Source organism: Drosophila kikkawai, chromosome 3L (assembly GCF_030179895.1).
Source record: "Drosophila kikkawai strain 14028-0561.14 chromosome 3L, DkikHiC1v2, whole genome shotgun sequence".
NCBI lineage: Eukaryota > Metazoa > Arthropoda > Insecta > Diptera > Drosophilidae > Drosophila > Drosophila kikkawai.
Window position 1 is genome coordinate 13,168,093 of NC_091730.1, and position 25,022 is coordinate 13,193,114.

General features: G+C 43.7%; 7 protein-coding genes across 10 annotated transcripts; 5 read left to right on the forward strand and 2 right to left on the reverse strand.

The window, feature by feature from the left end:
- The first annotated feature begins 2,250 nt into the window (after window positions 1-2,250).
- Six4 (homeobox protein six4) lies at window positions 2,251-6,429 on the forward strand. The gene is made up of 4 exons (XM_017167344.3): window positions 2,251-2,991; window positions 3,859-4,265; window positions 4,362-4,879; window positions 6,164-6,429. Exons 1-4 carry the CDS (start codon window positions 2,832-2,834, stop codon window positions 6,267-6,269), a joined length of 1,191 nt encoding a protein of 396 aa, XP_017022833.1. The 5' UTR covers window positions 2,251-2,831; the 3' UTR covers window positions 6,270-6,429.
- A 317-nt stretch (window positions 6,430-6,746) lies between these two features.
- On the forward strand, window positions 6,747-8,653 carry LOC108075079 (trafficking protein particle complex subunit 12). The gene is made up of 4 exons (XM_017167361.3): window positions 6,747-7,097; window positions 7,164-7,748; window positions 7,811-7,986; window positions 8,045-8,653. Exons 1-4 carry the CDS (start codon window positions 6,792-6,794, stop codon window positions 8,424-8,426), a joined length of 1,449 nt encoding a protein of 482 aa, XP_017022850.1. The 5' UTR covers window positions 6,747-6,791; the 3' UTR covers window positions 8,427-8,653.
- A 149-nt stretch (window positions 8,654-8,802) lies between these two features.
- Window positions 8,803-14,811, forward strand: Pcif1 (Phosphorylated CTD-interacting factor 1). Its single transcript, XM_017167575.3, has 5 exons — window positions 8,803-8,959; window positions 10,301-12,192; window positions 12,245-12,370; window positions 12,429-12,557; window positions 12,624-14,811. Exons 2-5 carry the CDS (start codon window positions 10,316-10,318, stop codon window positions 13,297-13,299), a joined length of 2,808 nt encoding a protein of 935 aa, XP_017023064.1. The 5' UTR covers window positions 8,803-8,959; window positions 10,301-10,315; the 3' UTR covers window positions 13,300-14,811.
- On the reverse strand, window positions 14,796-16,392 carry Pex14 (peroxin 14). Its single transcript, XM_017167576.3, has 3 exons — window positions 16,257-16,392; window positions 15,894-16,196; window positions 14,796-15,516 (listed from the first exon to the last, which is right to left on the reverse strand). Exons 1-3 carry the CDS (start codon window positions 16,365-16,367, stop codon window positions 15,082-15,084), a joined length of 849 nt encoding a protein of 282 aa, XP_017023065.1. The 5' UTR covers window positions 16,368-16,392; the 3' UTR covers window positions 14,796-15,081.
- Window positions 16,393-16,499: 107 nt separating this feature from the next.
- LOC108075231 (uncharacterized) lies at window positions 16,500-17,480 on the forward strand. Its single transcript, XM_017167579.2, has 4 exons — window positions 16,500-16,613; window positions 16,675-16,789; window positions 16,850-17,104; window positions 17,158-17,480. Exons 1-4 carry the CDS (start codon window positions 16,611-16,613, stop codon window positions 17,283-17,285), a joined length of 501 nt encoding a protein of 166 aa, XP_017023068.1. The 5' UTR covers window positions 16,500-16,610; the 3' UTR covers window positions 17,286-17,480.
- Window positions 17,481-17,617: 137 nt separating this feature from the next.
- On the forward strand, window positions 17,618-19,161 carry LOC108075206 (peroxisomal membrane protein PEX16). The gene is made up of 2 exons (XM_017167541.3): window positions 17,618-17,820; window positions 17,882-19,161. Exons 1-2 carry the CDS (start codon window positions 17,709-17,711, stop codon window positions 18,793-18,795), a joined length of 1,026 nt encoding a protein of 341 aa, XP_017023030.1. The 5' UTR covers window positions 17,618-17,708; the 3' UTR covers window positions 18,796-19,161.
- On the reverse strand, window positions 19,064-24,956 carry Pitslre (cyclin dependent kinase 11B pitslre). 4 transcript variants are annotated; one of them, XM_041775528.2, is made up of 4 exons: window positions 24,528-24,906; window positions 23,238-23,650; window positions 19,899-22,179; window positions 19,064-19,773 (listed from the first exon to the last, which is right to left on the reverse strand). In XM_041775528.2, the coding sequence occupies exons 2-4, from the start codon at window positions 23,249-23,251 to the stop codon at window positions 19,237-19,239; spliced, it is 2,832 nt and encodes a 943-aa protein (XP_041631462.1). In that variant the 5' UTR covers window positions 23,252-23,650; window positions 24,528-24,906; the 3' UTR covers window positions 19,064-19,236. The 4 variants fall into 4 exon arrangements, 2 of the variants coding, with proteins under 2 accessions (XP_041631462.1, XP_017023029.2); XM_017167540.3 differs by lacking the exon at window positions 23,238-23,650 and having other exon boundaries at window positions 24,528-24,910; XR_011445044.1 differs by lacking the exon at window positions 19,064-19,773 and having other exon boundaries at window positions 22,044-22,456; window positions 22,966-23,650; window positions 24,528-24,956.
- Window positions 24,957-25,022: the final 66 nt, after the last annotated feature.

Genomic DNA, 25,022 nt, shown 5'->3' on the forward strand with positions numbered 1-25,022 from the left:
TTTTTTATTTTGAAAAATATTTTATAGGACATCATTTTTCTAGTTTTATATTTATTGATCAGTAAAATTTAGTCCTCACTTTAACGAATTTTGAGTTTTTAAAATATTTATACGGAATATTAATTAAAAAATGTGTATTTAACAAATATTTAACTAAGAAGTAAGAATTTAAAAACTGATTACCAAACTCCACATAAGTAATACAATCCCTGATTTACAATTTATAACTATATTTCAACGTAATATCCTTATTCCTGATTTGTTGAGTGTACAGCCTTAAATCTTTCTTTAAAAATCACATAAAAACCAACAAATTTCTACAACTTTATCTTCTTAATCCTTATCTCAGTTTCTTATATTTTTATGTGTTTTTTTCTAACTTTTAAAGCGTGCAGCTCCAACTCTGAGTTGCATTCATGCGCTTGCATTATTTAGGAAACAGACACCAGACGACCGAAAGAAAAAATCTGCTTGATCAGCCAAACACGATAGTGTGGGAACCAAAAGACGCGTTTGCCAACAAGCTCTAAAAAAATAATATAAAAAAGCTTTGTTTTGACAGCTCGGAAGCATTCGTTAAGTCCTGCCACGTGATTTTAATAATGGAATTAGTTCGGCTGAGATTACAATCCTTTCACTGCGGTCAATTAGAGGGCACACCTCCAGCAACCCGAGGGTGTTGCCAGGCTACAGAGAGCGAGGATGGAAAGGGAAGTTGGGAATTAGTTGGTGTCCAAAAAAGTTCAAGGAACTAATTATACTTTTAATTATTTTATTTAACAAAAATTAATAACCTCTGTATAAATATATATAAATAAGAAAATAACTTTAAATGGTAACAAAGGATAGAGTACACAAGACGCTTACCTCACGATAAGGTAATCCTCCAATAAGTAACTCCTAATTTTAACCAAGAAATACATTAATTTTTGTAGACCTCCAAAATAATATTGTTGATAAACCCCCCGATAAATGGTCCTAATCTGTAATAACCTTCAACACCTGTGTCTCAGGACAAGCACCGGGAAGAGGGCATGTGAATTGAGGGGATATAGCATAGTGATAATGCTCGGGGTGACGGCGTTGATGTTGGCTGTGACAAATCTGGGTTTTTGGGACTGCGTCGAGGGGATTTGCGAGTGTGACGAAATCGTCAACCCTCCCAATTTGATGCTTAATGAATTCCCAGCGACAACAAACAGAATGCGAGTGCGAGTGCTCCTGTTTCTGTCCTGGTTCCTGTTCCTGGGGCAACGCAATTGTTTGGCCTTTTTGTGGATTGTCACCTTTGTCATGTCACTTTTATTTCACTTTTATATTCCCTCAATCCATTCCGCGCTGAATGCAGTCGAGGAGCGTTTTGTAATTGAAATTTGATCCCATTAGATGAGCAGCAGCAGCAGCATCCCAGCAAAGGAGGAATTTCTCAGATCCCAGCCTCAGTCGAGCATCAAATTGCAACGAGTCTGACTTTAAATACCCAATGCAACCCAGAGTAAAAGTTCTTTATTAATTTTGTTTTATTAATGCATCAATTTTTGGGGAAAGAAACGGTGATTTTTTCTGATTTTGTAAAGTAATCTTATTTGATTTAAATAATATATTTTTTCTATTTTTGAGAAAGCTTTAATTTTTTATAAAAAAATAAATTAAATTCAAACTAAAATGTAAAATAAATAATTAACAAATACATTTTATAGAGTTTTAAATATAAAATATAAATATCCAATAAATAAATTCGCCTTAAGCCCTTTAGAAACACTGAAAGAAATGTAAAGAAATAAAGAAAGAAATTGAATTTGCTGCTGTAACTATTATTTAAGGTCTCTAGTTGAAGAAAACTCTTCGCTGAAGCAATGTCACAGAAATTCGATGTAAATTCCGAGAAGTAAAAAAAAAAAAACATACACCGGGGGCATTCATTAGACACCCTCGGGGCGCTAATGAGGTCATGATGTTTCCAAATCCAAGACCCTCCGCTTCTGCCCCTATTGAAGACAACAAGAACAATGCGAAGAAGTTTGCACAATTCGTAGATAATGGAACAAAATGGCCGACACCGGACACGCCCATCGCCCAAAGGACAAAACGGAAGCGGAACCACCCCCGAAAAATTGGCCAGATTGTAGCCAGTTAACGGTGGCCGTTCTATCTCAGAACCACGTTCCACAGGCAACGGGAATGGAATGGAACGGAACACACAGCCTTGGAATGCAATTTTTGGTCGCTTGCAGTTGAGTTTGAAGAGCGGACGCGTCAAGTCGCAAGGAGAGGAATCGGTGTCTAAAAATATATTAAAAAATTAAGTTCCTCAGTTACCAAATATATAAAAAATATAATGACTGAAATCTACAAATAATCTATAAGCTGAATATCAATGGAAAATTAAAAAGCTGAAATTGGAAATAGAATCGTTAAACTTGTGAGTTTATCAAAATAAAAACCAAATTTCAAAAAACTTCAAAACAAAATTTAACAATAGGAAAACTAAAAATAAATGAGTATAAATATAATTAATATAAATGAATAACTTAAAATAAACATTAAAAATATCTGAAAGCTACAAAACCAAATTAATTAAAATCAAATTTTGTTAATAAAAACTTACAACTTAAGCCAGTCATTTTTTAATAATAATAAATAATAAAAAAATATTAATTAAAAAATAATTAATCAAATAAATCCATAAGTGAAAAACAAACATAATTAAAATTAATTAATTACAATGCAGTCCTAAAATCCCAATAAATATCCCAAAAAAACCAAAGTGAAAAGTGAGCAAAAAAATAAATTTGATAAACCGCTGAACTGTGTTCAGTTACCGCTGGATAATGTTCGAGAAGAATATGGATACCAACAATCTGTCGGCTTCGATCAGCGGTGACTTGGACTCGACCAGCTCCGGCGGCACATCCTCGGACCACTCCGCCGTGCAGCAGGACAATCTCAGCTCGCCCATGGCCTACGGCTCACTCTTCCTGCCCAATGCTGGTAAGTGGAAAGGGCCACCTGATCCCTAGACATATCTATGGCCACATCCAGGGATCGGAGCCAACTAGGTCTAGTCTTATCGTTGGAGCTCTAGAGCCAAGACCTGATCGATATCGGGTTACTGGATGGACAGAGGCGTCAGTGCGGCGCTGCATAAACAATTAAAGCCTGGGACTACAATTCTGCTGAGAATTACACATTTTTGAGGATTGCATGTGTGCAGGGTGTAGGGTTGGGTTGTCCAGTTTCTTATTTGTTTGGCCAAAAAAATTAGAGGATATATAAAAATATAATTCACAAATACCAATTGCTTGATTAAGTATTAAATTTCGGGAGTACATAAACCAATTCTGTAATTATATTATAGTATATCAGGAGAAAACGTTGTTTGAAACTAAATTTTAAATGATTAAGTTATTTGATGTATAATTTTTCAATAATAAAAAACCCATTTTAATACAGGGCACTCGAAATTCGATTAACTCTAAAAATACACCATCAAATGCATTATGTTTTATAATATTTACATATTTATACTTGCATACTGACTTCCCCTTGTATTTGTGTGTGAGCATATCGCATTTATTTATTTGCTCGATGTCTCTTTCGGGCCTCAATATGATCCACAGTCCCCGTTCCCCCGTTTCCCTGCCCGTCTGAGGTGTCGAAAGACAGCAACTGCTTCGGTCATGTCGGGCATTCGATTAGTCACATTTCTGATTCGGGGGAAGAAGGCTGAAGGGGGTTCGGGGTATTTCCATTGACCACCGAAATGGCACGTGAGAAAGAACTTCTTGCAGTGGTTATATGTAGTCTGGGGTTTACCCTTAGTTGTCCACATGGTGATGATTTCCCTCCCATCCTCAGGCTATCGTGGCAATCTATCATGCAAAACAGTTTTGCAATTGGATAAATTTGCACCCTATGAGACGGCGGAAAAGGATCACTTGCTGGAGCGAAGATTCCAGGACATAACCAATGACTACGACAAGTCACCGCCGCCCACAGCCTCGACCACGCCCACTCACTATCCCAGCCTGAATAGCATTATCTTTGAGAACGGTTGCGCCGGCAATCTGGGGGATCTCAATGGGAACACAAAGACGGATTCCCTGTGCGGCGGAGGCGGTGGCTTGTCAAGGGGAGGAAGTGGTTTAGGCGGCAATCCAGGAGGCGGTGGTCATCTCATATCGAATCTCACGGCTGCCCACAACATGTCCGCCGTTGGCAGCTTTCCCATCGATGCCAAAATGCTGCAGTTCTCTACGGATCAGGTGAGATAATGACATCCATTAAGAGGTGTTTTATAAATTTTACAAAATTAATTTACTCTACGACAACCCCTTCTAAATATGCTTCTTTCCTTCCAGATCCAGTGCATGTGTGAGGCCCTGCAGCAAAAGGGCGACATTGAGAAGCTCACCACGTTCCTGTGCAGCCTGCCTCCCTCCGAATTCTTCAAGACCAACGAGAGTGTGCTGCGGGCACGGGCCATGGTTGCCTACAATCTGGGGCAATTCCATGAATTATACAACTTGCTGGAGACGCATTGCTTCTCAATGAAGTACCATGTTGATCTACAGAATCTCTGGTTTAAAGCCCACTACAAGGAGGCCGAAAAGGTACGCGGTCGACCTCTAGGAGCCGTGGACAAGTATAGACTGCGAAAAAAGTATCCACTACCCAAGACTATTTGGGACGGCGAGGAGACGGTGTATTGCTTCAAGGAGAAGTCGCGGAATGCCCTCAAGGACTGCTACCTGACCAATCGCTATCCCACGCCCGACGAAAAGAAGACCCTGGCCAAGAAGACGGGCCTCACGCTCACCCAGGTGTCCAATTGGTTTAAGAACCGCCGTCAAAGGGATCGAACGCCACAGCAAAGACCGTAAGTTGATTTGAACTTTGACTTACATAAGAGAATTTTTAGTTTAAGATCAAGTTTAAACTGATTATAATTCAGTCCCATCCTCTTGTATTTTTTTAAAATTTGATTGATTGATTGAAATTTTAGAAAGTAATATTTACAATTTTATTGTCCAAGATACCAGCTTTTTGCTTAATAAACCTTAGAATTAGTTTACAAAAACGCCCAGGACAATCTACATCTAGATTTGATCCTTTCCCTAGCTAGTCTTTAAATATTAATTTGTATAGTTTTCTAAAACTAATTCTAGGACTCACAGAATACAATAATTATTATATTTTACCAATTTCTTGTTCCGTTTTAGTATCCATTTTTATCGTTTTGACTGTAGTCAGATTTTTGTATGTACATTTATTTTCCCCTTAACTCCAACACTCAAAACTCAAACGTTTTGGTAAAAGACGAACTGTAGCCGGTCTTTGCCCATTTCCATTTCCTCATAACTCGTAAAACAATTCATTCAACACTTGAGGGCGAGCGTGTTGTACACCCTAGAGCACAGAGAACTCCTCGAAATCCGAACGAATATAATCAATTGTTTTGGAATTGGCATTAAAGATCGTTTGTTAGTGACCGTAAAGCACTTGTGCGTCCAGTCCCGCCCACTTGAGCGTGTTTTATGTCCAATTTCGCCGGCTCCTTTGCACGGTCCTTTGCATATTTATAGAGCCAAGGGACCCGGGACGTGCCCCGGCTCCTCCTAACGCAGCGCATGCGTGTAGCATGTGCCGCCGCCTGTCCCCTAATCGCCATACCATACACCACTCACTCCCTCCCGCTGTTTGATCGCTTCGCCTGCCCAGGAGAAGCGTCAAATTGCAGCACACACACTATACACCATACACCATGAACCACATACCGCACTGGAACTCACAAGTGGAGTAAATGTGTTTTATTTTATGTTAAAAATTATACAGTCGCATATCCATAGCTAGGAAGCCTTGAATGGAAATTTAAATTTAATGTCGGGGGTCTTAAATTGGAATATTTAAAAAATAAGAAGGTTCAGTTTTGTTTATTTTAATATCTATTACTTATTGTAACTTTAAAGTAGTTTTTATGAAAATTTTTACATGAGACATGACTTTAAAGAAATTAAAAAATTCCTAAAAATACATATCAATTATACGTATGATTTTGTAAATTTTCAACCCATTTTTAGTATTATTTTAGAAATTTTTTTGAAATTAATATTGACTTTATATTTGTATACCCTTACTATATATTTGTTTTGTTTCTTTGCAGTGATATAATGTCGGTCCTGCCTGTGGGCCAATTGGATGGAAATGGCTTCCCGCGCATGTTCAATGCCCCCAGCTATTATCCCGAAACCATTTTCAATGGTCAATAAACTTCGGTTCGAAGCGAGGCTGTTTTTTTGTGTGTGTAAATAAGGCGTAATGCGTTTTAATGTTAGGAAAAAAAGCAAATGGAAAATTAGTCATCAAATGGCATGAATTCGTTAGCTTTATAATAAACTAATTTTTGCTTTATATGTACAATAATGTAATGGCTGTAGATGAATAAATTCGAATTACTATATAGTATCTGGTTTTATTTAAGGAATTTTGAGGGTTTATTTCTAATTAGTTTTATTTTTAAATTTATCTGACTGCTTAAAATCTGCATATTTAAATATCTGCATATAAATATTCAAAATTCAAAATAGATAATTTCGTACTGAGAAATCGATAAAGACATCGATATCGTTTCAAACATCGACGCATCTATGGATGTATCTGTATCTCAAACCCTATCGTTCTAGGGGAACGGGTGTGACCAGTTATACAAGATACGGGAAATGACAAGTCCACTTTAACTGACTTTTAGGGGTTACTCGCGTAGAAGCCGGCGGGCACACTGCTCTGGAAAAATGTCTAATAAAATAAGCGAATATTTTGCTAACGATCCGCCCAGCTTTTTCGATGAGCTGACAAACAAACCCAAGTCCAAAGAGATGCCAGCAGAAGGTAGTCCCGCTGCCGGCAGCACCAGCTCCGGTGGTAACATGATGTCCAACACCTTCACCGGATTTTTCCAGGCACCTGAATATGTGGAGACACCCGAGGCAGAGGATTCTCTAAAAGTGGGCGAAGATGTGCGAAGTCTGTGGGAGTTGCCGCGGGAGGGCGAACCAGGCAAGCTTATAATGCCCGGAATTCATCTGCAGAATGATCTGGTAAGCCCACGTAGAAGGACAAAAGATGCCCCGTAAGGACATTTGAAAACATTCCATCTGTTCCAGCCGGATCCCATTTCCATTGCAGTAACCCAGCACCTCGGAGAAGCGGAGCTAGCCCACCGAAAGATCCTTCGCGTTGACGATGTCACTCAGGATGAGCGCGGCTTGAGGACCCTCATCCATGCTGGTTGCTATCGCACAGCTGTAAATCTAACTGGGCGCCTGCTAACCATCTATGGCCAGGGATATGGAAGATCTGGGCAACCGGCCAAGCACTCGCCACACTCGCTACAACTGTGGTTCTCCCGCCTGGCCCTCTTGGCCAAACTGGGCGAGTTCGAGCTACTGAATGCCGAAGCGGAACCATTTGGACAGCTAACCAGTCCGGATGTCTTCTACGACTTTTATCCGGAGATGTACAATGGCAAGAGCGGCTCCATTGCCTGCTTTTCATTCCGCCTTCTTCTGGCAGAGCTGCCGATATATCTGGGTAAGCCGCACATAGCCCTGGACAGACTGTCGCAACTCCATGTTACCAGCCGTGAGATCATGGAACACTACATAAACCTGCGCAACAAACCGGCTGAGGAGTTTTGGCAGAGGCGATGCGAAAGGGTGTTGCATTCGATCATCAACTGTGGATTAATGGTGTGAATCAAGCTTGGACATACATAATTTTGGTATATAATAATACAACATCATATTTGCAGATGAAGAAATTCAGTATGATAGACGACATCATGGAGGGAACCCTTTTAAAGCGGTCCAATCTGAGCAAGGAGGAGCAGCGGACCTTGTACTCTGCGTGGGGACGCATATACCTGCAAATTGGTGATATTTTTGGAGCTGAACAGAAGTTTGCCGTCTCAAGAAGGCTCAGGGAAATGTGAGCTATTCCATAAACCAGTCGAGAAACGTTCTTATATATTTTCCTTCATTTCCAGCAATACCTCTCCAGATCTGCGAGATTTGGTGGACAAGGGCCTTATAGCCGTGGCTAAGAACGATTTTCCCGAGGCCTATGTGATATTCCAAAAGGCTTTGCATTTGGATTCCGGCAATACGATGATTCTGAACAATATGGGAGTGTGCCTTCTGTATGCCGGCAAGCTGAAGGATGCTATAAACCTGTACGAGCGCGCCATTAACCTTAATCCCCAAAAGTCTTTGAACGAGAGCTTGCTGGTCAACCTTTCGACCTTGTACGAATTGGAATCGAACAACTCCAAAGCGAAAAAGTTCAACCTGCTACGCCTGATAAACCGATACAAGCCCGATCTCAACATTAGCATAGAAATCTGTCTAAAGCTTCAGACAATAAATTAAAGAATAAATGTTACAACATTCCAATGCACTGATGTCAGAATTTTGTTTTTTAACAAACTTTTCTCACAGTGTATTTTGGAAAACATCAATGTTTTCCACCCATTCACAAGCGATAGTGTCATCGATGTTTTATCATATTTCATTTTGAATTTCCCTACGTTGCCAAAAATTGGTTTCGATTTATTGTCGCCACAAATAAAAATTGTTTTTAACATTACTTTTTTTTTAATTATTTGTTTTAATTAATTAATTATTTTCATGATTTAATTAATCTCACTTTTTCACTTTAGCCAATTCTTTCACCTTGTTTATGCTAATTACCGCAATCGATAGTACGGGCCAGAGCAAAAACATCGCTACTATCGATAGCGTCATCGACTTTTTGACAGCCTATTGTCGTCGCTGAAAAAGAATTTCAGAAGAATTATTTGTAAATTTCCATAGAAAATCGCGGGAATATTTACGTCCAGATATCGCCTAAATGTTTGAAAACACGTAGCGAGTGTTTATCTGAATAGGATAGTTGAAACTGGGTGAGTTTTGTGGCGTTAAATGGCGTTTCAAAAACACGGCCACACGATGCCAGGCAGCAGGCGTATATAAAATGGAAAATATTGATGTGCCTGGTGGGTGCAAAAAAGAAAGTGTAGAGAAATTTTCGTTGCACTCAGAATGTTGTTTATTTATCTCCCCGCTCCCGATCTTCCATGCAAATTGTTTAAATTAAAGGACCCTCCCGTTGTGAAGCCCATTGATTATGCTCTTTTCTTTAATTTTAGCGAATTTCCCATTGCGAACTGTGTGTGCATTAACAAAAAAGCGCGCCATTATTTTAGTGCTATGACGTAGCCATCGGGGGCCACGAATCCCAAGTGTAATTTTTTTTCGCAATTGTTTATATGGCGTGCATAATGCCTGGCTCCGCCGTGAGTGCAGCGTTCGTGTGTGTGTGTGCGAGTGCAGCAAATAATTTTGTATATTTTTTATTCCCGCTTGTGGCGGTGTGCGCATACGCTTAGGTACACGCTCGTCAAAACATATACACATAACCCAGGCGAGGCGAAGGCGACGGCAGAAAATCTCTATTCTTTTGCAATTTGTTTTGATTTCTCATTCGTGCGACGGAGCGAGCGAGAGCGAACTTTGTTGTCATGCTCTCTCGACGGCTCTCTCTCTCTTTCGCGCCGCCGCCTCTCTCTGGCTGCTTATAAAGGCGGGGGCCGCAACTTTTCAGTTTGCTGGTGACAGTATGTTTTTCCGTAATTTTCGGGTATATTTCAAATTGTTTTACAGTAAAAATCCGTGGGCCCCCAAGATCCCCACGCATAATTCCGTCCGCACTGAGCGCGCCCCCGATCTCGCTCCGCTGAGTGTCTGTTGTCGACTAACGGCAGTTATAGCTCTCCGGTGGGTGGTTGTTTCCTTTTCTTTCTTCGCTCACTTCATTATCTGCTGTGCTGGACATGCAGAGCTAGCCGTTTTTCGGCTAGAATTAGCTTTTATTTAATTTTACCTCTTATATTGTTTAAGATGTATTTGTTTTAAATGTTCACACTTTTTTTTACACTACAATTAATTATAGTTATAAAATTCTTTTATTGCATGATTTTGTTTAAAACAAACACAAAGTAAAAACTTATGCCCTTGAAATTTGAAGACCCGACAAATAGGAAACCATTTTTTTCCATCCTAGGCTTAGGACTCAGATTCTCTTCATAAGGTATTTCCCGCTGAGCTCTTCGTCAGCACTGATTGATTATTCGCTCCTCTGTTCTCTCTGTTTCGCACTCTTCTCGCCTTGCCTCTCTCTCAGCGCTCAGCTTCTCTGCTCTCTGATTGTAAACATTTGTTTTGTTTACCTCTCTCTTTTGCAGATAGATTAGTCCAGCATGGCAGCCAACAACAATAGCAATATGCACAACCTGGTCGCGGGAACGGGAGCGGGGGCCATGCCGTCTTCGGTGATTGCGTCGACGGGAACGCCCGGCATGGGCTCCTCGCCGTTGCCCTTGGCCACCACATCCGCCTCTTCCTCATCCGCCAGCGCCGCTGCGCAGAGTGCCTGGGATCAGCTGACAGCGAGTGCCTCCAATAACATAGCCCCCTCGCCAACAGCCGGAGCGCCTACGGTCACCGGACCGATAATCGGAGATTCGTTGCAGGGCAGCGGAGCGGGCAGCTCGCCGGTGCCCAGTTGCTCGTCTCCATCGACGCCGACGAAAACACATGCTCCCTCGCCGTTGGAGAGTATGGCACACACGCCCCAAGGGCCCCCAACACTGGGACCCGGCGGCTACGGCGAAGAGCTTACCGCCGAGCTGGTAAACCAGGGCTGGCGTAAGTTTTGGTCGAAACGGGAGAACAGGCCGTACTACTGGAACAAGGTGACCGGCGAGTCGCTGTGGGAGATGCCCGGCAACCGGCCGTTCGATCCGCTCACCGATCCGCTGGGCATCTGTCATGCCGGCGGGGCCACGCCCATGACCCCAAACATGCATCAGCAACACCAGCAGCAGCAACAGCAGCATCATCATCATCACCACCATCACCTGAAGCGCCGGCCCTCAGACGATATGCACATCCATCCCAATCAGCAGCACCATGTGGGCGGTGGGCCGCCGATGAAGAAATTCGTACTGGCCGGACCCTGGGATCTGGAAGTGTGTACCAACGCCGTGATCGTAGAACGTCCGCCCACCCTGCTGCCGCAGCCACACCCGGAGGTGGAGGCTCTTAGGGCGGCTTTTAGCATGAAGTTACTAAAGACCTACGAGGATCTGTGCATGCGGCGAGAGAATATAAAGGCGCCGCGTGACTCATTCAACCGCTGGCTGATGGAACGCAAGGTTATAGATACCGGCTGCGATCCTCTACTGCCCAGCAGCTGTCTGCCCGAGATCTCCAGCTCCATGTACCGTGAGATCATGTCCGATATACCCATCAAGATTGTGAAGCCCAAGTTTACGGGGGATGCAAGAAAGCAGCTCTCTCGTTACGCCGAGGCAGCTAAGCAGATTATCGAATCCCGTTCGGCGCCGGCAGAATCAAAAAAGGTGGTCAAATGGAATGTGGAGGATACGTTCCAGTGGCTAAGACGTACCGTGGGAGCCAGCTACGAGGATTTCCAAGATCGACTGGCTCATTTAAAGCGCCAATGTGAGCCACATTTGGTGGAAACGGTGAAGAGTTCCGTGGAGACACTGTGCGTCAAGATCTATCATCTATCGGCGGATCACGCTAGAAAGATCAGGGAGAGGCATCTGCAATTGCTCAAGGAGCACGGAATACCGGAACCAACGCCTCCGCCGCCACCGCCGCACTTGAAGAAGGTGTGGTGCTATCCCATACAGTTTGCCGTCCCATCGCCACGCATGCCGGCGATCGAGTATCTGCAGGATCGCGACCACATGATCATCAAGTATACGCCCGCCACGATTAACCAGCCGGATGCGCAGTACATCAACCTGACCTATCTGCAGAAGCTGGAGCAACTCTACCGGCACAACTGTTTCGATGACAAGAAGTTCGATTTGTTCATCGGTCGGGTGTGGTGCCTGCTCAAGCGGTATCAGACCTTCCTGGGCAATGCCCTGAACTCCTCCCAGGAGGCGGAGCTCACACAGGCGGCCCTGCCAGTTCCCGTTTTTGAGTGCCTGCATCGGCACTTTGGCGTCAGCTTCGAGTGTTTTGCTTCGCCATTTAATTCCTATTTCCGCCAATACTGTTCGGCGTTTGCCGATACGGATGCCTACTTCGGTTCCAGGGGGTAAGTACGAGCTCTATTAAATAGAGCCTTGCTGACTTTTGAATAATTTCAGGCCCTTCCTTGACTTTAAGCCCGTTTCCGGGTCCTTCCAAGTTAATCCGCCGCATTGCGAGGAGTTGATCGAGGCCTCCTTGCTGCACATCGACAAATTGCTCACCGATACCATGGAGCCCTTAAGGTAAAAGAGATTATTCTGTATAAAATGCAGTTTTTAATGTGTGTGGAATCCTTCTCAGCTTTATTGTATTTCTACCGGAGTGGAAGAGCATATCCAAGCTGGACGAGAGCATGTACAAGCGTCGTTCCATGGTGGTCCTCGGCATGGCTCACGAATACAGGCATGGCTACCAGCACATGATGCAAAAGTAAGTCCCTGAATTTATAGCCACACCCTGGGTACTTTATCACCGAATCTTTTCATCTTTTTGTAGATCCGAAGTGCTGATCAAGTGCATGCAGGGCACCCAGGTTGTGTGGCTGCAAAACAGCGCCGGTTATGCGCGCTGGGGTCCCAACGAAATTCGTGTGGAGGCTCTGCGCGAGGCGTTCCGGCCGCAGCGCGATAGAGAACGTGAACGTGCCGCCGTTGCAGCCGCTGCCGCTGGCGTAAATCCCAGCCAGCAGCAATCGCAGCCAACGGCTACCACGCCGCCAACCGCTGCATCCTCGTTGGCCCCGACAACAACCACCTCGAGTACGAACAGCAACAGCTCTACCGCAGCTATTACAACGAGTAGTCCCATACCGGGCTCCACTTCATCCACGCTGTCGCCTCTGTCTCCTCACACGCCCACCAGTAATCCGCCGCCCCAGTTCCCGTTGACCATTAGCAATACGAGCAGCAGCAGCAATTTGGTGGCCGCCTCGCCCACCATGAGTGTGCAAAGCGACTGTTCCTCGCCTTCGTCCTCGACCATGTCCCTATCGCCGGCTCCAGCTTCGGGCGGTTATCCGGATGGAGGGACATCGGCCACATCGGCGGCGGTGAGCATTACGGCCACGGCGAGCACATCATCGGCTGCCGGTTCAGCCGGATCAGCTTTTGGCCAGGCCAATAGCATCAGTAGTTCCGCCTCAACGCAGGCGGTCATCAATTCAGCCGTCTAGAGGGGGGGATTTCGTTACCGTAGGGATCCTTCTGCAATCCATTCAACGTGGTTCTATTTTTTTCGAACGCAATCTGTGCACTTTGGTCCAAGCACCACTACCATACATTGTGTTACCTTCTGTTAGCCTAAACTAGAGATATATACGAGGATGAAGCCAGCCGATATGGGGGTTAATGTCTAAACACAGCGGCAAATGAGTGTTTCTATATATTTTAGAGTAAAGAAGAAATGAGATATATGAAACAAAGACAATGCAATATCTTTTTTTAAATTGGTTCTATTATTTAAATACTTTTTTTTTTTAATTCTTGCAGTTTTTGCACATTTACACATTGTTAGACTTTAATTTTAATTTTCAAATGTACTCTCTCGGAAACTGAATAATTTTTTTAAAATAATTGAAAGTAAAATAGTGCAATTACATTCATTCCAAAGTCTTAAAATGTCTTGTTAATTACTTTTTTTCACTAAAAGATATTGTTTTCAAGCCTAAACATTTGCTGCTGGTACGTATTTGTATTGCCCCCAATCGCAATGTTAAAAGTAATTGTAAATATGTTATATTTAAGTTGAAATAGATGATAAATCCCGGCCAGGCCGCTGTAACGACGTGTATATCCCACAAAGAAAACAAGATGGGCCAATTAAAAACCCAAAAAAAGACTCACAAATATGATACATACTTAGTATGGGCAAATATCTTATAATAATAAGATGCATAGCAAAGCAATTTATGTCGCTATTCATCTGGTTATTATAAGGTCTTTGGCATGGGTCCTGGGTAAGGTTCCCCTATGTTCTCTATCCTTGTTTTCCACTTGCTAAACAGAAAATAATTAAGAACAAGCAAATCTAAAATAAAAACCACACATTTTTTAAACGAACTCTGAATGATGAAGCCCTTAACAATCTTTTGTGAGACTATTAACTTGCTAGGATATATATAATATTTACTTTAAACAAATTACGGCAATTATTTGAATACTATCGTAAATTATCGTATGTACAAAATCGATAAACAACTAACGTAAGTAGAGAAGCAAATTCAAAAATAAAAACGATTTAAATACGGAAAGCGCAGAGAACCAAATTTGTATTTAAAAACAAATAACAAACCAAGAAAAAATCATAACTACGCACCGCACAATAAACAAAAATTATAAATATATATAAATTAAAAATCATTCAGGAACGGTAGCCTCAGTGTGTGTTTAAAGTTCTCAATAAAGTTTATAATAATATTTTCCAACTTATAAACTCTTTTGAGAACTCCGCTCTGAGGAGAAGTTCTTAAACTAAAACTAAAGGGAATTTAGCCAATTTATAGAAAGTAGCACTCGGCAAAAAACAAAATTTTTAGAAACCAATTAAACGTCTAAGTCAAAATTTATTAACTAAAAACGATATGCTATCCACACCACCAACCCCGTATGTATGTATCGATACAAGAACTAAACACACAAAAAATAAGCATTTTTGCGCTTAATTAAACAGTTTCTTTCAATTCAAACCCTGTTATTATGTAAACATTTTTATTACATTATATTCTATATATATATATATATATATATAGACATCGTATCGCATAAGTGTGTGTATATGTGAGTGTGTGTATGTACTTTTGGATATGAATTAGCAGCTGTTGACTATAAAGAAAACTTAAATGCTATAAACGCAAAGCAAAAAATACAAAAAGTCTCGAAGGCATTTAAGGGAAAAACTCAATTTACAACTTTACTATACTATATAGCCAGCATCGTCTTCGTCCTTTGGATAGCATTCACATAATCTCCAGGCTGGAGTCACTGTTCTTGGTGACCACCTCGGTCTCCGAGGATCCCGATCCGGAGCCAGCATCTTCCTCGCCCTTCTCGTTGTCGTCCGACTGGCTGTGTCGATGGTGGTGATGACGAGGAGAACCTGCCAATTGCCAGGCGGGAATGGATGGCACTGTGATCGGAGCCACCGGGCCGGCAAACTGTTTTCGATTCAACAGTAGTCCCTTGATGGCATCCAAATCACTTCGGAAATTGCTAAATTCGCGGTTTAGCTGCTGGGCATGATCCCGTTGCTGGCTAGTGATCAATTCCTTTACCGCCGAGATCTCCCTATTGAGGTCATTGGTACGCGTCTCCACCTTCTTGTCAATGTCTTCCAGGACCTCGTCGACGGGCTTCTTTTTGGGCTTGCCAAAAAGGTAGGGAGCAATGTATTTCTAAATTTGAATAAACGGTAAAGTTTAATTATTAATTTGGAGAAATAAATTAATTTTTTATATTTAATTAAACATGCTTTACAGCATCTTTATACTCTCTTTAAAAGTTTTTTCATCTGTGGTTTTATTTAATATGCTAAATAAAGTTTGAGAAGAGTAAATGATCTTTGGACTTTGGTTTATTGATCAACTAAAAAAAGAATTAACATATAACATTAAACGATCATGGATAGCTCTAAAAATCTAGAAACATTATAGTTAAATAGCTGCTTTTCACACTCTTACTCTTTAACTTTCTTACTCTTTATTTTTACCCTCCTAAGATTTATTAAATAAATGGATGCTATCCTAAGCAACTGTTTAAAATACCCACTCACCTTCCAGAACAGGTAGACCGCATACACCACTCCACTGAACAGAGCCGCCGAATGGATTATCTCCCGGATCCGGCCCAAGACTGTCGGCTGCGGCTGCAGTGCCTGCAACTGTGACCCAATGCTAATGACTGTGCTGGGACTAGCATTGGGGTTATTCGGATCTTGGGTGAAAACGCCGGCACGCTCACAGGCCAGCTGGATTTCGTTGGCCGTGAGACCTTTGGACCGGAGGAACTGCTGCTTCTGGATAAGCGTCGTGTGGCGTACCTTAGTGTTCTGTAGAAAGCTGACTGCAGTCGTTATCTGCGGGTGTAAAGTCGGATTAGAGATTAGACAGAAAAAAACGAGGGGTTACGGCATTACCAGTGATTCGCGGGGTAGCTGTTCGGCGGCTCCGGCCTCGAAATCCTGCTGCAGCGAGGTCGCACTGGCCATTATGGTGGTGTCCCCTGTGTCCGTATTGTTACTGGACATCCGTATATCAACTCTTAATTCAATCTTGTCAAGCTATCCCACCCACGAAAACGGAACGACCCCCGATTTCAGTCGCAATTCAATCGTCGTCGTAGAGTTGAGCACAAACAAAAGTATGACCGTTCGCAGAGTGGCTACCAAAATACCAAAGTCGTTGAGGCCATTGGTGACGTCACAAATTGCAAATAGAATGGGGACTCCCGCAAATAGAAACGTTTCCTGGTCTCATTCACTTTACACATTATGGTATATAATTTGTCATTTCCAGAGTACACGTGGCTAATATTACAGAATTTATAAATTTCAGGAAATGCATACCTTAAAGGATATCCAGAATGTCTATGATGCATGGATAGTCGAGCACCCTGAAGCGATTGGAGATTTACAAGAAACAGCCAAAGTGTTGGCTTTCTTTTTATCTGGTAACGTTTTAAATAAGTATCTTAATTTAAATCATTATTAATCAAATTTGGCCGATTCAGGACGTGTTTCAACTACTCGTAAGCTGTTCAAGATTATTGATCACCTTATAAAGGATGATTATAATCAGGCATCCGGAACACCGGATGACTCCCAAGAGCTTGAGAAATCACCTTCTAAATCTTTATCTGATTTAGACAAAGGGGACAAATATACTTTGAAGTATATCAAGAAGGCCTGCGACGCTTTTATAGTGGAGCACCCAAAAGCAATAGACTCTTTAAAGAAAATAATAATTATAGGTTTGCCGTTGGCAGGTAAAGTTAAAGGTTTTTTGTATTAGACATGTGTAATGTTTGTGCTTTTCCAGGTGCAGCATTGAGCAAGGTTGTGCTCTCCCAGCTTATCTATCAGCTTATGCTTGATTACAACAAGCGGGTCATTACGCGAGCGCGTGATGCCAAGAAAAGCTCAGATTCCCAACAGTCGAAGCTTTAAATTCGAAAATTACTAATTATTCGATTTATAAATATTTTTTAAAAATTATTTTGCTTGCAATCCTTTTAACTTTGCAGGGTATCATAATATATTAGTATTGATGATTTCAAAGAAGAAAAATATCGATTTAATATCCCAAGAATAAGAATGTTTTAATATTAAATAAAAATAAAATCTTGAAAAATTAAAAAAAAATCCTGATTTGTATTTTATCATCATTAAAATATAAAAAAAAACTTTTAATGATTAGTACTGCACCTCACTACTTCGTGCCTTGAGTCACCTTCTCATCATTTAATGATAATAAAAAATGAACTAACGCGTTCTGAATATCCACAACGCCACAGCCGCCCACCTGCAGCTGCTTTTCCTCACTTTTAGTTGGCTTTTCCGGGGGATAAACGGACCTCTTCCGATATTAAAATGGATACACTTAAGGGAATGCTGAAGGCATACGAGGCGTGGGTGGCCAAGAACCCGGACGTGGTGGGCGACTTTGAAACGACGGCCAAATGGGTGTCCTACTTTATAGCAGGTAGGCTTTCGCCCAAAAATCTGTTTCTGTGTTTGCCTGAGCAAGTGTCCTCTGTTTCCAGGACGCATATCCTCCTCGAATGTGGTGAGCGAGCTGGTCTATACGCTGTCCAACATGCTGGTGTTCTACAACGATCGGATCATCCAAAGGGCACGCAATGCCGGCGAGAATTCGGTGGTGCGACTGCAATCGAAACTTTGCTACCGTCTAAAGGTCACGCTGACGACGCTCGAGTACAGCGAGGTCTTCATCGAGATATCGGCACGCCGGCTTTTCGGCCAGACTGGGAAGTGGCTGGTGATAGCACTAATACAGGCCTTCAAAGCGGCCGGACGTTGGTTTATCTTGAAGCACTCCACCTCGGATATTATCACCTCGCCACCCATCGCCTCGCTGAATCGCCGGGCTTTGTCCAAGCAGGGCAAGGCGGCAAATGAGGCCCCTGCCAGCGATCCCGTCTTGCAGTCGCAGCACTCGATCACTTTCCAATTGAAGCGTTCCGGCCGTGTCATTCGCAAAGTGGAAGGCGCTCCGCCGCTGCAGTATCGAGATTTTAAGCTCCATGTAGACAACAATGAGGCTGTGAAGACACAAATACCACGGGAACTGCTGCGCGCCGAGTACCTGTATATATCGAAGCCCCTTATCCACCTGGCCGCCATGGGCCTGTTCGGCCAGCGTAGCTGGAAGCAGTATGTGGTGGCATTGTCCGTGGACCTATACAGTATCCATCTGTACCGCCAGCACCGTCACCTAATGTCCAAGCAACAGAAACTGGAGCTGAGCCGGCGCTGCATAAATATTCTGTACTTCCTGGTCCGGTCGCCGTTCTACGATAGCTTCACCAAATCGAGGTTGGAACGGATCCTGGACTTTGTGGCACAAACAGTGCCCATTACGAAAATGGTGGCCGGACCCATTAAGGACTACATTCCGACGTGGCAAAACACTTACTTCTACCTGTGGTCCACCTAGGGACTGCCCATGGATAGAGCGAGAGTATTTCCCTTAGTCTTAAGTTTTAAAGTTACGGGTGTATAGTGATGGGGTGGGCCTTTGGCACACAAGGAAGGCGTTGAAGTAATCCCTGGACGATTAATTATTAATGAATATACATTTTTTATGAAATAGATTATGAAAACATCTTCAAATTATTTGGGGGAAACACACACAGACTACACTCCACTCCCCACAGTTGTATAAATACAATTTCTTGAAGTCAAAGACAAAGAAAAACACACTGTTAGGTTTGAATGGTTTTGTTGTATGGCTTTTTAAATGATATTTGGAACAATATTTTTACACATACAATAAAACGAAATATTCCACTTACATCGCTAATCTATACATAACAATTAATCGTAATCGTAAACTTAATTGGCTAAAAACACATGCTCTTGATCTTGATCCGCCGAATCAGAACTTTAGACTGAAGCCCGGTCCCATGGCCAGTTGGCGTTGCGTTAGGCCAGCATTTAGTACGAATCCAGTGCTGGCCGACGATCCACCGCCGGCTCCATGGCTCTTTTTGTTACCGGTAATAATGCCGGATGTGAGCTTGTTACCCGTACCCACGGCGATGGGTTCGTCTCTGCCCAATTGCTTGAATTGCGAACCACCGGACGGCGGTTTGGGCGACGATGCTTGCGCCTTGCGTGCACCCAACTCACTTTTGGCCGGCCAGGTGGGGAACATGGAGGGATGGATGGGCAGAGGCAACTCCTGGAAGTACTCGTGCTTATGGGCCGCATCGGCCGTCAGTCTTTGTTTCGGGTCATAGGTCAGCAGGCCCTGCAGCAGAGACAGTCCCAGCTCGGAGGTCTTCTCCTGAAAGTGCTTGCGCAGCTGCGATACGGGATATTCGGTGAACTGTGAGTTCTGTGACAGCATATTCTTAACGGCGGGCAGCTCAGTATATCCGGGCCAGATTTTCTCATTGGGTGTGCCCAGCTCCTGGAAATGGATAAGGAAAAATCGAATTAATATAGTTTTTCCAAGAAATAGAAAAGGCAGAGCTTAAAAGAAGGTGTGTTTCTTATTGCCAAATGCAAATACATTCTTTATATTAAAATTCTCACCTTGAAGATCCTGTTCAGTTCATCAATCTCCGATTTTCCCGGAAACAGCGGCAACATCTGCAGGAATTCGGCGAAAATGCAGCCCACGGACCAGACATCAATGGGCGTGGAGTAGACCGGCGAGCAAAGGAGCAGTTCGGGAGCTCGATACCACAGTGTGACCACCAGCGAGGTGTACTTCTTGATTGGCGAGCCGTATTCGCGTGCCAGACCAAAGTCGCCCACCTTGAGGATGCCCTTGTGGGAGAGCAGGAGATTGGAGGTCTTCAGGTCCCGATGCAATATCCAGTTATCGTGGAGATGGGCCACCGCCAGCAGAAGCTGCTGGGTCAGGCACTTCACCTCGCCTGGAAAGAAGCTCTGCTTGCGGTTCTTCATGGTCTCCATTAGCGACTTGAGATCATGCTCCACATAGTCCATCACAATGAAGATCTTGTCCATGTTGGAGCCAACCACGATCTCGCGCACGGTAACAATATTCTGATGCTGACCCTTGAGCAGGGTGTTGATCTCCCTGAGCGACGTGATGGGAAAACCCTCCTTCTCCTTCTCCATCTTCAGGCGCTTAAGAGCCACAATCTCGTTGGTTCGCTTGTCCTTGGCGCGATAGACAACGCCGTATGTGCCCTCCTCAATGCGATTTAGGCACTGGAATTCCTCCACAGAACGGCAGCCCTGCACACCGGGATAATAGTTGGGCAGCGGCACACCCTTGTCATCGCAGGGCGGCTGATCCTCCAGAAGCGCCTTCTGCGGTTTTTCCTTGACTTTATCCTCCGGTTTCTCCTCCAACGGCTGTTGAGCCATTCCGCGTTCCTCGCTGCGTGTGCTACTGCTGGGTGAAGCATCGTCGCCTCGTCGTTCCTCTTCGTCCTCAAGGCTGCTACGACTTCGGGAACGAGATCTGGAGCGACTGCTATGACTAGACTGAGAGCTGCTTCGTTTGGAGCTGGCGGATCTCGAACGCTGGCGCAGTTTGGGTGACTTGTACAGCTCTCCAACGCTGAGTGGGCTGTCGGGCAAAGGCAGGTCATCGTCGTCGTCGTTGGCTTTTCGCTTGCTCTTCTTCTTGCTGGCATAGCTTTCATCACTGCCCGATTCACTGGCGCTCTCTGCACTCTCATCCTCCCCGTTTGTGTCGCTTTCCTCACTATCATCCTCCTCATCGTCATCCTCGTCTGGTATAACTTCAACCTCCGCCTCCTCCCGCCGCTTCTTGTGTTTCAGTTCGAGCTCATAGCTTTCGTCCGTCTTGGACTTGCGTTTGACAATGTTCAAGCCAGCTGTTACGCTGGCCGCCACTGTCGTCGGACTAAGTGCATCACTGTGGTCGTTTCTCTCGCGTAGCAGTTCCCGGCGCGCCTCCAACTCCTCACGGGCGATCTGTTTTCGCTGTCGGCTTTCGCGCTCGGCTGCCAGAAGCTTTTCCCTGCGGGCCAATAGCTCCGGATCTTCGGGCGCCTTTCTTCGGTTCGTCTCCACATCCTCGCGCCACTTGCTGCGATGCGATTTGTGCTGGTGCTGATGTTGCTGTTGCTGCTCCTGTTCGGGACTGTCCAGCAGCTCGATGACGGGTTCGCGTCGGCTCTGCTTGTGCCTACTCCGTTCGCTCCGTTCCCGCTGCTCCTTCCGACTACTTTCCGCCCTGCGTTCACCTCTCTCGCTACGATGCTCGTAGTTCTCTTCGGTTTCGTAATCCTTAACGAAGTTATGTCGCTTCTTCAGAAGCCTGGAGCGCAGGTCTTGCTCCAAGCTCTCCGCATCCTTGCTCTCAGCGTACTTACCGCCTCGTCGCGGCGGCGGTGGCTCCTCCATGGGATAGTCGTTGTGCCGACTGCTCGAGTGATAGCCAGACGGATAGGAATGGTAGTCGCTTCCTCCACGGGCAGCCCCTCTGGCTCCTCCGCTTAAATGCTGGTGATGATGCTGATGGTGATGGACTGCGTAGTGACCGGTGGGAGCCGGCGGCAGCGGTTGCTGCTGCTGTGGCGGTGCCTGCTGATAGTGAAAGCTATGGCCCAAGTGGTGTTTGGCATAGGCGGCGGTCCTTTCGCGATGATGGTGCTGATGGTAGTGATCCTCCCGGCTCCGATAATCATAGCGATGGTCACCTGGACCGCCGCCAGCTCCTACCACGTCGTCGCGCTCCTTGTGACGGCGCCGTTCGCGGGAATGTTTTTTTTTCTCACGCCTGGATCCGGATCCTGAGTCCCGGCTCGCCTGTGGTGGCTGTATATAGAGCGCGTCGGCATCCGCCTCGTGCTCCTCATCTTCGCCAGCGCTAAAAGTAAGAGAGAAGGTACAAAATTATGGTGTCATGCTTGAAGAGGAGTCAAGTCCCATCTGCTGATGATTCTGGACCGATGCCTGACGTTAGTGACCCGTGACCCTCGACCCAGTTGACCCAGGCGCTGCTCAGACCAGTTGCTTGAAGCTTGTTTGTTGCTGCAGTCGTCGGTGCTGTTGCGGATTACATTTTACACTTGCCCTTGGGCGCCTCAAAGACTCGAGTCCCCGTGTGCGCTAGCTCTGGAATTCTTCGAGATTAGAGACAGAATCTATGGTGCAGTACATAAGCGGAGTATGGTTAAGTTCAGTTCAATTGAAGCAATCGGAGATCGAAGCTGCTCTGGGTTTCGTGGAGGTTTTATATGGAGCTCGGAGCAGCAACGATTGCGGTTAGTTGGGTCGATTATTAACTAATTTAATTTAAATTTAATTAAAATCATGGCCATTCTAAGAAGGTTAACTAGAGTTGTACGATATATATGAGTTGAAAACAGACAGCTGCATTTTAATTTGCAAAATACTATCTTCCATTTTGGTAAATAATTAAAGTGATAACATTGAAGGTAGAGCTCTATTGCTGCTGCTTTCCGTCTGATTACTTACCCAAAGAATGAAGAGACGCTATTACTTCCATTTCACTTTGAAAAGGTATGATTATTTTGCATAAAAGATCTATAGTTCCTAAGGGAAAACATCTTAGAATGGCCATGTTTCGTATATACAATAAAAAAAAAAATCGACCCACCTTGTTGAGTGCAATCAAATGGTGTGTACTTACCTGATTATGGGTCGATCCTGCTGCTAATTGCGAAACTATTCCGTGGAGCTTAGCTTGGAGCTCTCTGTGAGACACCCAAGGACTGTAAAATGCAAAGACTTACACGACTCGACTGACTGACTGCGCAACCTGCTGGGAATGGGAGTTATCTTTTCTTTTTTGAGAGACAGAGAGAGACACGAAAGACATTGAGACAGGACTTGGAAAGAGGCATTAGCATAGATAGTATTGTGTGTGGTTTGAATCAATTGAATTACAGATTTACAATTTACCGCCAGCAGCACATGAGTGTGAGGAGATCGATCTCGGATCTCAATTCTCTCGACTCTCGATTATATCTCGGATGTGTTCGGTTCTCGGAACACACTTAATTAGCCAGCGGGTCAGAGGCGGGATTTGCGTGCGTGGGTTGACTCTTGAGAAGATTCGCTCCCATCTGCCGCCGTGTGTGGACACTGTTTGGTGCGCGCAGATATAAAACTCGAATATTGCATATTTTGCTTGCACTTTTTATATTCTTTCGATTTCGATTTCACTTTTATGTTTTTGATTTCTCTTTTTTTTTTGTTTTTGTTTTTATAATAGCTTTGTTGGTTTTTTTTTTATATTTTTATTATGATTATTATTAGGTATTGTTGTTGGCCATCGCGCGCCTCGGTCATGGGACAAGTACACACTTTTTGGCCTATTTGCAACGAAAAAATTCAAGTCAATTAAATGGTACAAGAAATTCAATAGTTTTTAAATCGTCAAAAATTTTTATATTTTGTATTTTTGGTTTCAATATACATATATATTTTTTGTTATTATTGGCAAGCGCGAAAGGTATGTTTTGGGGAGATATTTGGTTTTTCGGGTGGAATGGGATCGTATCGTATCGATATTATAAGAATTAGCATGTACAATTCGTTAACAGATAAAAATGGTGGGGAAAAACATTGTCCAACTCCTGCATACACACATATTTTGTACGTTTAAAATAAAGGTATAACCTAGACTTTTTTTTACAAAATATCTTGAATATAATGTGACAGTAAAGGTTAAGAATATTTTCTTGTCGAATCGACAAACTGACAGAAAGATTTTATTTAATTTAAAGTAATAGTTATCGTTAACCGGACAATGTAAAAAGTTGTTGTTTCCTTGAATTAAGCCTAAGAATTTAAGTATAAAACTACTTGCTGTTTTCGAGTGTTCATTATTTTAACTTTCGCTTTTCCAAAAAACCTTCAATAGCACCTTGAGCAACATGTAGTTATTACTGGTAATTAAAACAGAGAATCTGAAATCTTGCATGCAATTATTTTTAGTCGATATCCGAGAGTAAAGTTAATATTGAAAAGTCCTTTTTAATCCTTCCTGCGACTATTATTTTGACGAGAGATGCCAACAAACGAAATAGCCAAACATTCTAGCTATATTTTTGGCGGGAATCCGCCGCGTTGCCAGCTCTCGTCTGTATATGTACGCCTCTTTGTGTGTATGCAGCAACAATTTTCCATGAATCGCATATTGAGAATCGAATCTCGAGTTTTCCCCAAGACCCCCCGACCAATACACACCTGTGATAATGCCCGTCGTTGGGGCTCCGGAGCTGGCCGTCCTCGCTGCCAGACGAATTGACCATCATGGAGCGAATAGAATGCCAATTAAAGTGCCAATTTCACGGGTGCCCCTTGCGCTGATTCACGTAATTTTCAGCGTAGATTAGCGGCGCTCGCCTCGCTGCCGTTGGGTTCAATCGTTTGGCAGGTGGTCAATCCGCATCTATTTTGATTTTGCTTGGTTGTTCGGTGGTATCACGTATCTCTGCTTCGGGAAAAGTCCTCTTGTCTGCGATTTGTGGTGAAAATGTGAGAAAAAAAACTCTGCGTTTGACAGCGCACGCAAAAGGAAAATGGCGTCGCATTGGCTTGGGGATGCCAACTCGTCCGGAAACGTTCAACAGCTGATCCATCAGCTGCTGCGATGCCGCACTGCTAATGCCTCACGCACGAAAATTAATCAATTTAAATTTTTTTTTGCGTAAACAAAAGACAGATAAATCTTTAAACGCC

Excerpts from the sequence above, each read along its gene's own strand:
- Pitslre (XM_017167540.3), bottom strand. The coding sequence starts at position 24,595 with ATGATGGTCAATTCGTCTGGCAGCGAGGACGGCCAGCTCCGGAGCCCC. Across the intron at positions 22,180-24,527 it reads AACGACGGGCATTATCACAG|CGCTGGCGAAGATGAGGAGC; the intron begins GTGTGTATTGGT and ends TCTTACTTTTAG. Across the intron at positions 19,774-19,898 it reads AACTGAACAGGATCTTCAAG|GAGCTGGGCACACCCAATGA; the intron begins GTGAGAATTTTA and ends ATCCATTTCCAG.
- Pcif1 (XM_017167575.3), top strand. The coding sequence starts at position 10,316 with ATGGCAGCCAACAACAATAGCAATATGCACAACCTGGTCGCGGGAACG. Across the intron at positions 12,193-12,244 it reads GCCTACTTCGGTTCCAGGGG|GCCCTTCCTTGACTTTAAGC; the intron begins GTAAGTACGAGC and ends GAATAATTTCAG. Across the intron at positions 12,558-12,623 it reads TACCAGCACATGATGCAAAA|ATCCGAAGTGCTGATCAAGT; the intron begins GTAAGTCCCTGA and ends ATCTTTTTGTAG.
- LOC108075231 (XM_017167579.2), top strand. Across the intron at positions 16,790-16,849 it reads GTTGGCTTTCTTTTTATCTG|GACGTGTTTCAACTACTCGT; the intron begins GTAACGTTTTAA and ends TGGCCGATTCAG. Across the intron at positions 17,105-17,157 it reads TATAGGTTTGCCGTTGGCAG|GTGCAGCATTGAGCAAGGTT; the intron begins GTAAAGTTAAAG and ends GTGCTTTTCCAG.
- LOC108075079 (XM_017167361.3), top strand. The coding sequence starts at position 6,792 with ATGTCTAATAAAATAAGCGAATATTTTGCTAACGATCCGCCCAGCTTT. Across the intron at positions 7,098-7,163 it reads TTCATCTGCAGAATGATCTG|CCGGATCCCATTTCCATTGC; the intron begins GTAAGCCCACGT and ends CATCTGTTCCAG. Across the intron at positions 7,987-8,044 it reads TCAAGAAGGCTCAGGGAAAT|CAATACCTCTCCAGATCTGC; the intron begins GTGAGCTATTCC and ends CTTCATTTCCAG.
- Pex14 (XM_017167576.3), bottom strand. The coding sequence starts at position 16,367 with ATGTCCAGTAACAATACGGACACAGGGGACACCACCATAATGGCCAGT. Across the intron at positions 16,197-16,256 it reads AGCTACCCCGCGAATCACTG|ATAACGACTGCAGTCAGCTT; the intron begins GTAATGCCGTAA and ends TTACACCCGCAG. Across the intron at positions 15,517-15,893 it reads CGGTCTACCTGTTCTGGAAG|AAATACATTGCTCCCTACCT; the intron begins GTGAGTGGGTAT and ends ATTCAAATTTAG.
- Six4 (XM_017167344.3), top strand. The coding sequence starts at position 2,832 with ATGTTCGAGAAGAATATGGATACCAACAATCTGTCGGCTTCGATCAGC. Across the intron at positions 2,992-3,858 it reads ACTCTTCCTGCCCAATGCTG|GCTATCGTGGCAATCTATCA; the intron begins GTAAGTGGAAAG and ends TCCCATCCTCAG. Across the intron at positions 4,266-4,361 it reads TGCAGTTCTCTACGGATCAG|ATCCAGTGCATGTGTGAGGC; the intron begins GTGAGATAATGA and ends CTTTCCTTCCAG.
- LOC108075206 (XM_017167541.3), top strand. The coding sequence starts at position 17,709 with ATGGATACACTTAAGGGAATGCTGAAGGCATACGAGGCGTGGGTGGCC. Across the intron at positions 17,821-17,881 it reads GGTGTCCTACTTTATAGCAG|GACGCATATCCTCCTCGAAT; the intron begins GTAGGCTTTCGC and ends CTCTGTTTCCAG.